General features: G+C 37.5%; 1 protein-coding gene across 1 annotated transcript in view; it reads left to right on the forward strand.

Annotated features, from left to right (window-relative positions):
- LOC149790506 (uncharacterized) overlaps nt 1-7,922 on the forward strand; it is a 47,086-nt gene extending 39,164 nt beyond the window's left edge. The window contains exons 12-13 of the mRNA XM_089973232.1: nt 2,270-2,314; nt 7,318-7,922. Coding sequence (XP_089829358.1) covers nt 2,270-2,283 — 14 coding nt within the window. The 3' untranslated portion in view covers nt 2,284-2,314; nt 7,318-7,922. The remainder of the gene's footprint in view (nt 1-2,269; nt 2,315-7,317) is intronic.
- Nucleotides 7,923-17,594: the final 9,672 nt, after the last annotated feature.

The following is a 17,594-nucleotide window of genomic DNA, read 5'->3' on the forward strand; positions in this document are numbered from 1 at the left end:
TTAGGATAGTGATGTTGTTTTATACGGCTACTGTGTATATGTACATATTGAAAAAATATATGGAAGTTCTGTCTGGACATGGGCATCAGGTACTATTAGCTGTATCTCTTGCACGTCCATTTACAGTTTCCAGTTTTGTAAACATTAACAGTTTCCAGTTTTGTAAACATTAACAGTTTCCAGTTTTGTAAACATTTACAGTTTCCAGTTTTGTAAACATTTACCATTAACAGTTTTGTAAATATTTACAGGCAGCAAGCTTAAAAAAAACATTTACATTTGTAAACGTTGCAGCCTTTAAACTTGGAATACATTTAAGTTATATATGAGAAGCAACATTTAATAAACCTTATAACTTCATTAATTATATCATAATTATAATGTGATAATTAAATTTAAGCAATTTTAGTGTTTTTTTACCTTTAAATACTTCACATTACATTTATTTTGTTATCTTGTTGGCCTTTTTGATATTTTTAACATTACTTGAAGAGTTTTAATACTCGTGTGTATATGAAAACAAAATGTGAATAAACTGTGAGAAAAAAAATCAATCTTAATTTAGCAATTACCAGTACTGCATTAGAATAATAAATATAATAAATATGTATGTAATAAGGTGATTTTATGGTAGCTATATGCATATGTAATCAATAATATGAGTAGTGTGGTTCTTCCTATAATGTTCTTAACCTGGTATAATATAGAAAGGAAGCAAACGAAATATTTCAAGCTGATGACTGTATAGATGGGTGTATCTTTCAATCCTAAACTTTACTGACATTTATATATTTTAAAAAATGTCTATGCAATCTATTATTCAGTGGCTGGCATATTTTTTAAACTTTTAGGATAATGTAGTAGGGACATTTGATATGATTCAGCTCTTTTCCAATTTTCTAGTTTTATACATAGCCATATTAGATAGAATCCACATTTCAGGAAATGTTCTGCTTCTGCAGTCTTAAACATTACTAGCAGAATCTTTACAGCACTCTCACCCCATGGCCTTATGGACATTAATCATTTGGTTTAACAGGCCTAGCTCTTTGGTCTATGTAAGTGAGAACAGGCATTTATGTTTATGCAAATTAATTAAATGATTATTTACATGATTTATAATTAGTTTTAGATTTTGAAAATACTGATGATATTAGAGACAAGATAGCAGATTAAGTTTCTCTAATTAGCAAGACCACTCCGGTGGCCAATTGCTAAGAGTGTTGGATGCAGGAGGTCGTGGGTTCAATCCCCGGCCGAGTCATACCAAAGACTTACAAAAATGGTATTAACAGCTGCACTCAGCGCTCATCATTAAGAGATTAATATTAGGACTGGTTGGCCTGGTGTCAGGATAATGTGACTGGGCGGCACATCATGCTACATGTCTGCAGCATGATGCCCCAGTGCTAGACATCACTAAAAACTGACACACTGCAGTCATCGTAGTGATATGACTGATTTTTTTTTAAAAGCTACGTTAAAAATCCTAATGACACACACACAAACATGCTAATTAGCAAGAGTATCTTATGTATAGATTTGAAAGAAATATATATTTTATACCTGAACTCTGACAATCTATGCCAACCTGTACACATAAACTACATTTATTTAACATTTAGATTTTGAGCAAGACTTTGAAAGTTAGTGCGAGTCTGATGAGATATTTTATAATCATTTTCATGTTTTAAAATCAACTTCTAGACAAATCATTAGTGAGATATCAAATGTTTAGTTTAATGAAGGAAACACAGATCTGTGTACCAGAAAAAATCAAGTCAGTTTTAGAAATATGATATCAGGATGTCTTCTGTGAAGTCTGCTAGGCTGATATGCAAAGGCAGAAATGGTTAGAGGGAGCTTTTGAAATTTGAATTTGGTACAGTGAAAACAAACCATTAAAGAAATATGTAGCCTAGACATTTGTTTGTTTGCTCTACCAGCGAATTCACCAATGTAGCTGCTATCACCCTACACAGCTACAACAGTATCTAATTTTTGTTAGGAAGAATAACAAATCACCATTGTTTCCTGCACTGGCTTTGTTTTTACTCTAGCACCATCAGCACATCATTGCATATACATTTTTTAAAAACAATCACAAAGTCAGTGGAGGGGAATTATGTATCTTTATATTTTGATAGCACATGTCACCTACAAAATTCATTTTTGTATACCATTGATGCCATGACCATCAAACTGTATTTGTTGTTTATTATTCAACATACCAAAAAAAAACAATGTAACTATATTTTCTGTGTTTCAGAAGGAGAAACTTAAGAACAGATTAGGATTAGAGAAGATGTCCAATGTAAGCTGAAAAGAAATAATTTGTCTTTCTTTCTTTTTCTTCCATGATTTATTTAAAAATTTCTAATTAATTTTTTTTATTTGTGGATCAATATTTCTTATCTACATCTCGTTTCTTGAAAAGCCATATCAGGTTAGAGAATAGTTGAAATAATGGATGAGGTTAAAGTGTCATACTTGATGATATTGCATAGAATCTATATAGCTTGAATACCCAAGGGATCTAGCACATCTGTTTGAAATTCAAGTCAACAAGAGTTCATACAGTTGTAATCATTTCTGTATGACCTTAAGCACATGTTTGAGTGATCCAGGGTGTATTTCTGTACGAGCTTAAGTACAAGTTTGAGTGATCCATGATGTACTTCTGTATGACCTTAAATACATGTTTGAGCAATCCAGGGTGTATTTCTGTATGAGCTTAAATACAAGTTTGAGCAATCCAGGGTGTTGTTGTTGTTGTCAGATTTAAAGTAATTTTTCAGCACAAGATAGGTCATACATCATGATCAATATAAATGGTGGATGAAATACCTGGGGAAAACCCCATAAGAACCACCGACCCATGAGAAGCTACTGGCAAGCTTTCTCATTATCCCACATTGGCAGAGCCAAAAATTCGAACACACGCAGACAGAGGTGAGATGGCAGTGATCTGTAATGGTCAATACATCAGACCACTCAGACACTCGAGGCCTCGATCCAGGGTTTATTTCTGTATGAGCTTAAATACAAGTTTGAGCAATCAAGGGTGTATTTCTGTATGAGCTTACACAAGTTTGAGTGATCCATGGTGTATTTCTGTATGAGCTTAAATACAAGTTTGAGTGATCCAGGGTATATTCCTGTATGAGCTTAAATACACATCTAAGTGATCCAGGGTGTATTTTTATATGAGCTTAAATACAAGTTGAATGATCCTTGGTGTATTTCTGTATGAGCTTAAATACAAGTTGAGTGATCCATGGTGTATTTTTGTATGAACTTAAATACAAGTTGAGTGATCCATGGTGTATTTCTGCATGAGCTTAAATACAAGTTGAGTGATCCATGGTGTATTTCTGTATGAGCTTAACTACAAGTTGAGTGATCCATGGTGTATTTTTGTATGAGCTTAACTACAAGTTGAGTGATCCATGGTGTATTTCTGCATGAGCTTAAATACAAGTTGAGTGATCCATGGTGTATTTCTGTATGAGCTTAACTACAAGTTGAGTGATCCATGGTGTATTTTTGTATGAGCTTAAATACAAGTTGAGTGATCCATGGTGTATTTCTGTATGAACTTAAATACAAGTTGAGTGATCCGTGGTGTATTTCTGTATGAGCTTAAATACGAGTCTAAGTGATCAAGGGTGTATTTTTGTATGAGCTTAAGTACAAGTTAAGTGATCCATGGTGTATGTCTGTATGAGCTTAACTACAAATTGAGTGATCCATGGTGTATTCCTGTACAAGCTTAACTACAAGTTGAGTGATCCATGGTGTATTCCTGTATGAGCTTAAATACAAGTTGAGTGATCCATGGTGTATTTCTGTATGAGCTTAACTACAAGTTCAGTGATCCATGGTGTATTTTTGTATGAACTTAAATACAAGTTGAGTGATCCATGGTGTATTTCTGTATGAACTTAAATACAAGTTGAGTGATCCAGGGTGTATTTTTGTACGAGCTTAAATACGAGTCTAAGTGATCAAGGGTGTATTTTTGTATGAACTTAAGTACAAGTTAAGTGATCCATGGTGTATGTCTGTATGAGCTTAACTACAAGTTGAGTGATCCATGGTGTATTCCTGTACGAACTTAGCTACAAGCTGAGTGATCCATGGTGTATTCCTGTATGAGCTTAACTACAAGTTGAGTGATCCATGGTGTATTTCTGTATGAGCTTAAATACAAGTTGAGTGATCCATGGTGTATTTCTGTATGAGCTTAACTACAAGTTGAGTGATCCATGGTGTATTTTTGTATGAACTTAGATACAAGTTGAGTGATCCATGGTGTATTTCTGTATGAGCTTAACTACAAGTTGAGTGATCCATGGTGTATTTTTGTATGAACTTAAATACAAGTTGAGTGATCCATGGTGTATTTCTGTATGAGCTTAAATACAAGTTGAGTGATCCATGGTGTATTTCTGTATGAGCTTAAATACAAGTTGAGTGATCCATGGTGTATTTCTGTATGAGCTTAACTACAAGTTGAGTGATCCATGGTGTATTTTTGTATGAACTTAAATACAAGTTGAGTGATCCATGGTGTATTTCTGTATGAGCTTAACTACAAGTTGAGTGATCCATGGTGTATTTTTGTATGAGCTTAAATACAAGTTGAGTGATCCATGGTGTATTTCTGTATGAACTTAAATACAAGTTGAGTGATCCGTGGTGTATTTCTGTATGAGCTTAAATACGAGTCTAAGTGATCAAGGGTGTATTTTTGTATGAGCTTAAGTACAAGTTAAGTGATCCATGGTGTATGTCTGTATGAGCTTAACTACAAATTGAGTGATCCATGGTGTATTCCTGTACAAGCTTAACTACAAGTTGAGTGATCCATGGTGTATTCCTGTATGAGCTTAAATACAAGTTGAGTGATCCATGGTGTATTTCTGTATGAGCTTAACTACAAGTTGAGTGATCCATGGTGTATTTTTGTATGAACTTAAATACAAGTTGAGTGATCCATGGTGTATTTCTGTATGAACTTAAATACAAGTTGAGTGATCCAGGGTGTATTTCTGTATGAGCTTAAATACGAGTCTAAGTGATCAAGGGTGTATTTTTGTATGAACTTAAGTACAAGTTAAGTGATCCATGGTGTATGTTTGTATGAGCTTAACTACAAGTTGAGTGATCCATGGTGTATTCCTGTACGAGCTTAACTACAAGTTGAGTGATCCATGGTGTATTCCTGTATGAGCTTAACTACAAGTTGAGTGATCCATGGTGTATTTGTGTATGAGCTTAACTACAAGTTGAGTGATCCATGGTGTATTTCTGTATGAGCTTAACTACAAGTTGAGTGATCCATGGTGTATTTTTGTATGAACTTAAATACAAGTTGAGTGATCCATGGTGTATTTCTGTATGAGCTTAACTACAAGTTGAGTGATCCATGGTGTATTTTTGTATGAACTTAAATGCAAGTTGAGTTATCCATGGTGTATTTCTGTATGAGCTTAAATACAAGTTGAGTGATCCATGGTGTATTTCTGTATGAGCTTAACTACAAGTTGAGTGATCCATGGTGTATTTTTGTATGAACTTAAATACAAGTTGAGTGATGCATGGTGTATTTTTGTATGAACTTAAATACAAGTTGAGTGATCCATGGTGTATTTCTGTATGAGCTTAACTACAAGTTGAGTGATCCATGGTGTATTTTTGTATGAACTTAAATACAAGTTGAGTGATCCATGGTGTATTTCTGTATGAGCTTAAATACAAGTTGAGTGATCCATGGTGTATTTCTGTATGAGCTGAAATCCAAGTTGAGTGATCCATGGTGTATTTCTGTATGAACTTAAATATAAGTTGAGTGATCCATGGTGTATTTCTGTATGAACTTAAATACAAGTTGAGTGATCCATGGTGTATTTCTGTATGAGCTTAAATACAAGTTGAGTGATCCATGGTGTATTTCTGTATGAGTTTAAATACAAGTCTAAGTGATCAAGGGTGTATTTTTGTATGAGCTTAAGTACAAGTTAAGTGATCCATGGTGTATGTCTGTATGAGCTTAACTACAAATTGAGTGATCCATGGTGTATTCCTGTACAAGCTTAACTACAAGTTGAGTGATCCATGGTGTATTCCTGTATGAGCTTAAATACAAGTTGAGTGATCCATGGTGTATTTCTGTATGAGCTTAGCTACAAGTTGAGTGATCCATGGTGTATTTTTGTATGAACTTAAATACAAGTTGAGTGATCCATGGTGTATTTCTGTATGAACTTAAATACAAGTTGAGTGATCCAGGGTGTATTTCTGTACGAGCTTAAATACGAGTCTAAGTGATCAAGGGTGTATTTTTGTATGAACTTAAGTACAAGTTAAGTGATCCATGGTGTATGTCTGTATGAGCTTAACTACAAGTTGAGTGATCCATGGTGTATTCCTGTACGAGCTTAACTACAAGTTGAGTGATCCATGGTGTATTCCTGTATGAGCTTAACTACAAGTTGAGTGATCCATGGTGTATTCCTGTATGAGCTTAACTACAAGTTGAGTGATCCATGGTGTATTCCTGTATGAGCTTAAATACAAGTTGAGTGATCGATGGTGTATTTCTGTATGAACTTAAACACAAGTTGAGTGATCCATGGTGTATTCCTGTACGAGCTTAACTACAAGTTGAGTGATCCATGGTGTATTCCTGTATGAGCTTAACTACAAGTTGAGTGATCCATGGTGTATTCCTGTATGAGCTTAACTACAAGTTGAGTGATCCATGGTGTATTCCTGTATGAGCTTAAATACAAGTTGAGTGATCGATGGTGTATTTCTGTATGAACTTAAACACAAGTTGAGTGATCCAGGATGTATTTCTGTATGAGCTTAAATACAAGTTGAGTGATCCATGGTGTATTTCTGTATGAGCTTAAATACAAGATGAGTGATCCAGGGTGTTCAAGCTAATGATACTTAAATAACCTAGAGCAGGCATGGGCAACTTCCTCCAGGATGCAGCCAGATAAGTGCTTTTTAAAGCCACACCTTATAATATGAATTAACAGATAAAACCAATTCACGAGCTGGATTATGAAATTATGGAGTTTCTTTTCCCTGTGGTTGTCAGTCTTAGGTGACAAATAATGTCATTGATGTCATGTGATAGAATGGATATGCAGTGGTTACAATTCACCTTAAGTAATTTCCTAAATTGCCATTACAATTCATCAGTTTAGCAAGGTTTATAGTTGTGTTTCAGTTTTGGAGAAGAAAAAGAAAATTAGCTCTTAAATATAACAATTCTGACTATACTTTACTTTCTTTTTACAGGAACTCACCAAATTACATCAAACATTGGAAGGGCTTATCATTCTATTCATTCTTTGGATTTTGGCGATACCCTAGATAAATAATTTATACAAATATTCAGAGATTTTCGATGTTGCAAACAAGTTTTTAATCTCATTAGATAAAAGAGTTTTAAGGTGAAATATTAAAAAGATTTAATCATTAACCTTGGGGGAGGAGGAAATGTAACATTAATTTACAAGAATTAAATTAAGCTTTAAAATGATTTGATTTTTTTTTCAAGCAACTGACATTTTGTTTTGTGAAATTCTCATCTATAAGAATTCTCAAGTACAGACTGAAGATAAGTAAACCTATGAACCCATAAGCTTGAAATGCTGTGTTCTCACGAATAACAAAAGCATTGATAGCTGGCAATCAGTTAAGTCTGTGATGTAAAGTCCATGTAGAATGCCGTCCCTGTGAATATTGATTTGTTCTATTCCTTATTTAACATGAAATAATCATTATTTTTACACTTTTATTGTTTATTATGTACTATTTGTGATTTATTGTTTGATATGTACTATATGTGATTTATTGTTTGATATGTAATGCACTTAAAAAAATAAATTATCTGAAGCTTTGTCTGGTTTTATCTTTTTATGTTTTGTAGATAAATATCAATGAGGTCTGCTTTTTCTTTGTCTCGATATATACAAACCTACTGGTTGATAATGAGAAATTAAAGGTAAATTATGAAGAAACTCTTCAGAATAATAATTTATCATGCATTTGGTAGAACATTATGTGCTAAGTCTGTCTCTTTGGTTAAATTTGCTTCAGCCAATTTCTCTCAGTTTACTTTTCAAATTAATTCAAATTAGATTGTCCAAAATTTTGGACTAAATTATCTCCCTTGACAGAGGCAGGGGTTTGCGGTTATTGTGATATCATATTCGAACAAGCCACTAGTGTAGAAGAGTACTGCATTGTCAGGTCAAGTAAAAATGGTGGATTCTGTGCATTGTACATTCACTATTTGTGATATAAAAAGATGGGAATGTGGTTTTAGCATCATGATTAACTGACCAATACATATAATGTTGTACTGTGAAAAAATAAAATGCAGAAAATAAGGATTACTGATTATACTGTGTCAAACTGGGAAGTGTTAGAAGGAGCATACCAATAAGATTCTACTGCTCATTTTTTTCTAAGCATATTACAAGCAATTTCAAGACTATGATAAATCTCTTGTTGTTGTAGGGTTTAACACCATTTTTCAGCACACAAAAAGGCTATGCATGGCGGCCAGTATTAATGGTGGAGGAAGAATACGGAAAAACCCCGGGAAGAACCACCTACCCACGACAAGCTACTGGCAAGCTTTCTCACATACCCACATTGGCCGAATCCTAGACTCGAACCTACGCAGACGGAGGTGAGATGGCAGTGATCCGTAACGGATTTGTATTTTTGTTACTGATGTAAATCGCAGTCATCTATACCCACATGACTTTGTCCTCAGATCATGCAAACCTCGGATTGTTGTTGTTGTTGTTGTTGTTGTAGGGTTTAACGCCATTTTTCAGCACACGATAAAGCCATACATGGCGGCCAGTATTAATGGTGGAGGAAGAAGCCGGGAAATGCCCGGAAAGAACCACCGACCCACGAGAAGCTACTAGCAAGCTTTCTCACATACCCACATTGGCCGAATCCTAGACTCGAACCTACGCAGACGGAGGTGAGATGGCAGTGATCCGTAACGGAGAGCGCTTTAGACCACTCAGCCACTCGGGTCCCCGATAAATCTCTAAACATTAATAAAAAGACTCTATCATTTAAACAATCATCAGAGTATAATAATAGAGTGAAATGGGGTGAGAGTAGAGGGAGATGAGAAGAAATAGAATATTTGAAAGTAGGCCATCCCCTTTCAACAGGAATGGGGGGGGGGGGCCGAGTGGTCTAAAGCGCTCTCCGTTACAGATCACTGCCATCTCACCTCTGTCTGCGTGGGTTCGAGTCTCAGATTCAGCCAATGTGGGTATGTGAGAAAGCCTGCCAGTAGCTTCTCGTGGGTCGGTGGTTCTTTCTGGGGGTTTTCCCGGGTTCTTCCTCCACCGTTAATACTGGCCGCCATGTATAGCCTATCGTGTGCTGAAAAATGGCGTTAAACCCCACAACATCAACAGGAATGGAGAAATAAGAGCAGCATATGTTGAATACAGCATGGTGAAATTACATGAAGTGATGAGCCGAGAGATTACATTTTAAGGATACCGTGTCCAACAAGGACTATTTTAAAGAAATGCAATGCATTAAATTATTGTTGATATTGACTCAAAATAGGGATCTCATGTACTTAATTTCTTAGTGTGGTTTATACAACATATAAGTTAGAAATTGCTGAGATGACAATTCAGCATTTGCCAACATATTATTTTGGTAATTCTTTCCAATAATTATAATTTGTTTTCCTTTTCTCTGTCAATCTGTTGATGACCATATTAACTGTAGGTCTAGTACTGATCCTTTCAGCTTCTTAAATTTCCACAAGACATTTTTTCATCACCTATTGTAAATGTCCTACAATATGATCATCATGGTTGCAAGTTGTTTGTTCAAGTAGTAAGTCACTTCAGCAAACACATGAAGGGCAGGCAATACCCGTGCCAACTTTTGTGAGTGTCATAATTGTAAATGCAGCTATTCAAAAATGATGCAACAGAAGCTTGCTAATATGAATATATAACACTGGTCAACAGTGAAATCATTACTGACTTGAAAAGGCCCTAATCTGTAGTATTTTGGTGTGCCGAACACGAATATAACCGTGAAAAATTTGTATTGGCTCTCGTTTTGAAGATATTCATATACCTCATTTTCTATGTTTCACTGTGTAAATTTCTCCAGTAGGACTGCAGCAACATCCGGAATAATGATGTAACATTGCATAATACCATCATGCTCACATCATCCACAGTTGATTGCATCATTTTCTGATGTAATGCAATACTAATGCCATGCGGCTGCTGAAGTAAGTTGACGTCAGCAGTGTACTATACATGTGTAGGCCTATTATACTAATGCCAGGCGGCTGCTGAAGCTGACGTAAGCAGTGTACTATATAAAGCCCAATCAGATAGGTTCAGCATTTAAAATATTTTAGACGTTGTGCGAGACAGTTCAAGCTACTGTTACATAAAACTTATTATTTTATCCATTTACGTACAATAAAGAACAGTAATGCCTCGAAAGTGTGTTAATACCGCGGACAATTTTTGCTATATTTGTGGGGAAGTGACATTTGCCAACCAGAAGAAAAGTATCAATTCTCAAGTGAAGAAGGCATATCATCTTTACTTCGGATGCAAGGTTGGTGACCAAGACAAGCCTTGGGCTCCGCATATATGCTGTGCTACATGTACAACACAGCTTTCACAGTGGTTGAATTGCAAAAGGTCATCAATGCCGTTTGCAGTCCCAATGGTGTGGAGAGAGCCAAGCAACCACCTAAATGACTGTTACTTCTGCTTGGTTCCTCCTCTTTCCGGCGGAATAACGAAGCGAAAGAAGTCGAGAATAGTCTACCCAAACATTCCGTCTGCATTGAGACCAGTTCCACATGGTGAGGGACTTCCTATTCCAGAACCTCCAGCAGAATATTCTCTTGATTCATCTGACGAAGACAAAGGTGAGTCGACCTGTTCTTCTCCTGGTCCATCAGCATGCAGTGATCCAGATTTTCACTGTGGTGCATCATCAACCCCACACAGAATAACACAGGAAGAACTAAATGACCTGATTCGTGATTTGGACTTATCAAAGAACAAGGCAGAATTGCTAGGATCAAGACTCCAACAATGGAATCTTCTAGAAGAAGATGTCACAATTACTGCATATCAAAAGCGCCACCAGCAATTGGAGCCTTTCTTCAGAAAGGAAAGTAATCTGATATTCTGTTCCGATATTGAGGGCCTCATGAATGCTTTAAAAATCACTCATGACCCACAAGAATGGAGACTATTTGTGGACTCTTCGAAACTGAGTCTCAAGGCTGTGCTTTTGCACAATGGAAACATTCTTCCATCTATTCCAGTAGCGTATGCTGTCCACATGAAAGAGACATACGATAACTTAAGGCAGCTACTGAATTCCATTGAGTATAACAAGTACAGCTGGCACCTCTGTGGTGATTTGAAGGTAGTTGCCCTTTTAATGGGACTGCAGCAAGGATATACAAAATACATGTGTTTCTTATGCGAGTGGGATAGCCGAGCAAGGGAAATGCACTACATGAGGAAGGAATGGACTCACAGGCAGAATGTAGCCATTGGAGAGAAGAATATCCAACACCCAGCTCTGGTTGAGGCTCAGAAAATCTTGCTACCACCCCTTCACATCAAACTAGGTTTGATGAAGAACTTCGTGAAAGCCATTGACCGGACTTTGCCAGCATTCCGATACCTGCATGAAAAATTCCCTCGACTCAGCGAAGCAAAGATTAAAGAGGGAGTTTTTGTGGGTCCTCAGATTCGAGAGCTTTTCAAAGATGACCGGTTCAACAACTTGCTGGAAGGTGACGCGAAACAAGCATGGAATGCTTTTCGCCTAGTTTCTACAAACTTCCTCGGAAATGTTAGGGCAGAAAACTATAAGGAACTAGTAGAAGACATGTTGATGAAGTATAAGAAACTTGGCTGCAATATGTCTCTAAAGATTCACTTCCTTCATTCCCATTTGGATTTCTTTCCTAGCAACTGTGGTATTGTTAGTGATGAACACGGCGAACGTTTTCATCAAGATATCGCAACAATGGAACAAAGATACCAGGGAAAATGGTCCACTACAATGCTGGCTGACTACTGCTGGACACTCCTCAGAGATGCTCCCGAACAGCTGTACAAGAGACAGGCGAAGAAATCTAAGATGTAGTCAATGACTTGATTTTTTATAGGTAGGCTATTACAGCTAACCTTTTACTATTGGAATGCATTTCGTTATGTAAACATTAATTTCTTGCAGATTACAAAAAAACTAGAGCCAATTTTGCAATTTGACTGTCATATTCGTGTTCAGCACATAAAAATTGATAAGAATTGACTAATTTTATTTCAGTAACATGACTTTTGTAAAAATTTGTTGTCCAGTGTAATTGCAGCAAATACACAATATGAATAACATCTGGAACAACCTCAACAATTAAAAAAAGAAGCATGCATCTGTAATAACTTATGATCAAATTTAGAAAGAACAATTATTTAAAGCATTGATTTGATGCAAACAAAACCCTGCTTTATGGATTATAGTCTGTGTGATCCACACATATACAACATGTCTGAGGAGCGTGTATATATAAATCGAGCCAAAGTAGCTTCTGATTCAAGCATGCGAGCAGCCGAAGGTGTGATTTTTTGTTATCCACAGCCCGAGCCGCGTCATGGTAAACTGGCCATCTACAGGAGCTCCAGCCCCACCTGCTCTGTACATGTACTGCGTGGGAGAATCTCTTTAATATCAGCGTATGTTTAACCCATCTGAAGAACCGTGCAGTTATCACAACATATTCCAAAATATTATACAAATTTTTCGACTGGAATTGGTGAGAGATCGACGAACAACAAATCCTACTATGTAATTACCGTTCCGAGCACAGGCAAAGTTATTTCTGAAATTACCTCCATTGAGAGCATCTGCGTTACCGACGCCGATACAGGAAGCATATCTGCCGTAGCACCAAGTTAAGTACTTGTGGCAGTAACATTATTCGTGTCTTAAAATCATCACTAGTTGGTAGCACACGATCGCATATAATCATCGCTGAACATAATTAAATTAAGGATAGTGCTAGCTTGCGGTAAATAGCCGTTGATTTCTTCCACGATCTGATTGTTCAGACACGGCCGTAGAGAGCGATCACGGGCCTTAGGGTAAGAAACACCCGGGCCTCTCCTAGTTCTTGCTTTAACAAACTTATTTTGATAAAATTAAAAAGTGTTGTTTGGCCCGGGCCCCGGGGATATATCGCCGGTTGCTCCTCCCCCTCTTGTCGACTGTCTGTTCAGCTGATACTGTGCTGATTTAAATAACGAACAACCATTGTTCTGCAGCGTGATCTGAGCATTAGCGACATAATCCACTCCTCCTACAGCAGGTTGGATTTTCCTTCGGACATCCAAGAAAGCTTTGTGAGGAAGTAAATGCACATCCCCATCAGGTGTTTCGATTTTTCTGTGCGTGCTCACATTGAGATTAGAGATATTGGTATAATGATACTCTACATGCTCGTACTCCGTCGTGGAATCGTCTACGGGTGTATCATCGTTCATCCTCAAGTAATCGGGTGTAAATCTCGAATACATGGTTTTTGTATACTAATGGCAGTGTGATAAAATTAGCACACGTAATAAAATCACACCGTTGCCCGCCGTCATCGTGGATTCTCACCAGTCTTTTTAATCCATATCCTGACATCATGTTGCCAATAGCAGAAACTGATGCAGGATCTGTAGTCAGTGCGTTCACATTTTTCTCAGGAACTTTTAAAATGTTCTCACTTTTCACCGTGAGAACATCGACCATTTTCTTAAGCACTTGCGTTGCTTGTGAGGAAACATCCTGCATAGGCACTGGCGCTGAAGAACTGGAGGGCATAATTTTGCTGGCAATTTTTGTCCTATTGCAGTTCCTGCTGAAAATGCTGCTCCGGCGTTCCAGCTTTTGTGACTTTAAAATCAATGGATGCGGATTTGGGGGAAAGACTAGGAAGTGCTGATCAAATGTATGAAACAATGTGGATAAAACCAACCCAAAATTTTACTTCGTGCAGTGCGTGATGGCTTCATGTTGTATACTTATAACAGCTACTGTTTTTACGCCTCTGAAAACTATAGAAATACAAAAGCATTTCAAATGTCCACAACCCTGACAGCTAAGCTGTCTGCCCACGTTGTGGCTCACGTCGCCGAAGACACACTGCGTATCTATGTCTTTTTCCTCGAGCGTTTTATGTTGTTTACGCTTTCTGAAGATGCGTTGAAATCTGTCGCCGGTCGTTTTGATATACTCTATCTCTTTAGCTTGATCTAGACTTCTGACTCTGGTCAGTGTGTTTAGTGCAGCTTTTCTTTGACTCTCTTGCCGTTCCTCGAGAGCAGACATTTTGCCTGGAGTCTAGTTTGTTGAGCAGCATGATTTCTGTTATTTGACTAATGCCTTAGTGACAGGTTTATAAAAAAAAAATCCTGAGCGACATCGCGCTCAAACACCTGCTGACCCACTTTATCCTCGATGACCGTCAGACGTAACTCCGCCTGCTACACGACAAAGTTTCTGAGCACGTCCTCACCGCTGAGTTTTTACTGGTGATCTTTTCAAACGACGTGGTGTTATACCGACGACAGTAGATAAAACATATCACGCAGATGTAGGAACATAATACCTGACAACGACCTTATCAACTTGATCCTCTACTGTACTTTGCATCACCAGGTTTATCATGAGACGCTCTACTTAAAACAAGTCAGATGCAACTGAAGCTTTTCACCGACCCAGATATGTTTATGTTAACAGAGCAGATGGTGCGAAAGGGGAATCTCCGTCACAATCTCTTCCCATAGGCGGATTTCACTGGATACCCGGTAAACAGTGTATGCAGGAACGCTGAGACAGTTACGTCGAAGACGCTGACTATTTTGTCGAAGTCGCCTTGACCTGCCCACAACACGTTCATGATCTCATACAAGGAATATCCCTTGCGCTGAACAACTCTTGGTCTCCAGTGAGATTCTCTCTCCGGAACAGAAAAAAGACAAGTTTTAAGCTGGAGGTACTAAGGTGAAAAAACGTATACCCAATCTCATGAACCAGACTAAGCACGTCATGCATGATCAGGCGCTGCAGCACGGACTGGTTCTTAATAAAGTTCATCGTGTACTCAAGTTTAATCGAGCTCCATGGACGACAAATTACATTGACTTTAATACCTCGTAAGGAACCAAAGCTAACACGAACTTGGACAAGAACTTTTTCAAACTCATGAACAACAGCGTCTTCGGAAAGACCACTGAAAACATCCGAAAACACAGAAACATTTAAATCGTTAACGACGTACGGCAACGTGATAAACTAGACTCATTGGATGACTTCATGCACATGAAAATATTCGACGAGGAGTTAGTAGCTATCGAGTCTAGAAAAACCAAGCTTAAGCTGAATTAACCAGCTGACGTTGGAGTAGCCATAGTTCATCTTTCTAAAATGCTTCTGCTCGATTTACATTATGGATTTATCAAGCAGATGTACGGAGACCGCGCTTGTCTTCTCATGACGGATACCGATTCACTCATCTATGAGATTCAGACAGAGGATGTTAACCAGGATATGCATGATCACGGAGAACACTTTAACCTCAGTAATTTTCCGTTGGATAACCTATTTTGCTGTGCAGATAATATAATAAAAAGTTCTTGGAAAGTTCAAGGACAAATCCATTGTTGATCCCATAGTCGAATGCATCGTACTAAAATCAAAAAATGTACTGCTTCGAAACAAACACTGGCGTGATCAAGACCAAACCCAAAGGGTCACAAAACCCACCTTCGATCTTTGGCCAAATACTCACCATTACAAAGAGGCCGTGGATGGAAATCTCCATTATGACACCATGAGAACATTCAAGTCAGTTCGAACTCATATGGCCGCTTTGCTTATAAATAAAAAATGATATGTGCAACTTTGATGATAAAAGATACTGCACTAATGCTAACTCCACATTAGCATTGGACATAAAAACATCAAGCTTTAAACACTTCTGACTAAAATGTTTTCCCACCTACCTTTCATCACATGGCCCAAAACCATCCATCCCATTTATAATGTGCTTGGACACACCAGAAAAAAGTGGTCCAGAACCACCACCCTCCATTATTTTCTGCGTTTCGCTAAATCCATAGAAAACAGGTTTTCTGCGTTGGAGTGACCCCCTCACCCCACACACACCTGAAAATGTGGCCACACTTCACCATATCACTCCGGTCATCATCAGATTTTTTTCGTCAAGTCGACAAAGGACCATCGGATGTAATTCGTAACCATTACGAACAATATTCTGAACTACTTTTGTTCATGAGGGGCCCAGAGTAGCCGAGTGGTCTAAAGTTCTCTCCGTTACTGATCACTGCCATCTCACCTCTGTCTGCGTGGGTTCGAGTCTCGGATTCGGCCAATTTGGCTATGGGAGAAAGCTTGCCAGTAGCTTCTCTTGGGTCGGTGGTTCTTTCCGGAGTTTTCCCGGGTTCTTCCTCCACCATTAATACTGGCCGCCATGTATAGCATATCGTGTGCTGAAAAATGGCGTTAAACCACACAAGAAAAACTACTTTTGTTCATGTGGAACAACGTGGAGGCGTAAGGAGACAAAATTACAACAGTATCGGCTGTTTCTCTTGTAACGTGTGGTTCGCTCTGAATCACCAAAAACATCAAATTGATGTGTATTCCTTCAACAACTTCAGAGGTTATTTCACGACATGACAGAAATGGCCCAGCGATGTTTCTATAGAGAGATATTTTGGGGCTATTTTAATTTCCTTAATTAGAAGATTATTTATTTGCTATACTATCTTTGTCACTTTTATACATGAAATTCTAACATAATAAGAGAATGGCGTACAATACAGGCAAGATGTAAATAGAACAGTGTTCACGACAATATTGGACTGTCTTTCCCAACTTTGAGCAACACCAGAATATATTATTATCGATACTTTAGTGAGGTTAAACTGCCCTAGTTTGTGATTGGAAAAAACCTGAGCAGCAGTTGTTGACTTTGTCATTGAAAAGACTTTCGCTACATTAAATGATTAATTCTAGAAACTCCAAGTAATGTTTATCTTCTACGTGTTATGTGATTCTATTGGGACATTTTTACTCAGCGTTCTTGATTTTTGTAAGAGATACTTTGAGAAACTAGATTTGTATATTTAAATCGATAATCGTTCGTTGTAACTGCAGAGTTGGGAACATTTATTTTAAATAGACAATACCATATACTGGATTATTGCGAAATTATTCAAAGGCTTGAATATATCAAGAGTTAGTGGATTTTACCGTGAAACATTCAAGGACAATTTTGGGACTTAATAATATTTGGATGTACCTTGAATTCAAGTAACAACTTTTGTGTATTGAAACAGTGATTCTTCTGTGGTGTTAACACTTACGTTTTTATTCGGAATACCTTTGGAGCATATCTGGATTACCTTGGAATTGACAGAATATCTAAGAATATTAGGAATTCATACTGTAAG

The sequence above is a fragment of the Sinohyriopsis cumingii genome, chromosome 10 (genome assembly GCF_028554795.1).
Source record: "Sinohyriopsis cumingii isolate HCF-2022 chromosome 10, ASM2855479v2, whole genome shotgun sequence".
NCBI classification, from domain to species: domain Eukaryota; kingdom Metazoa; phylum Mollusca; class Bivalvia; order Unionida; family Unionidae; genus Sinohyriopsis; species Sinohyriopsis cumingii.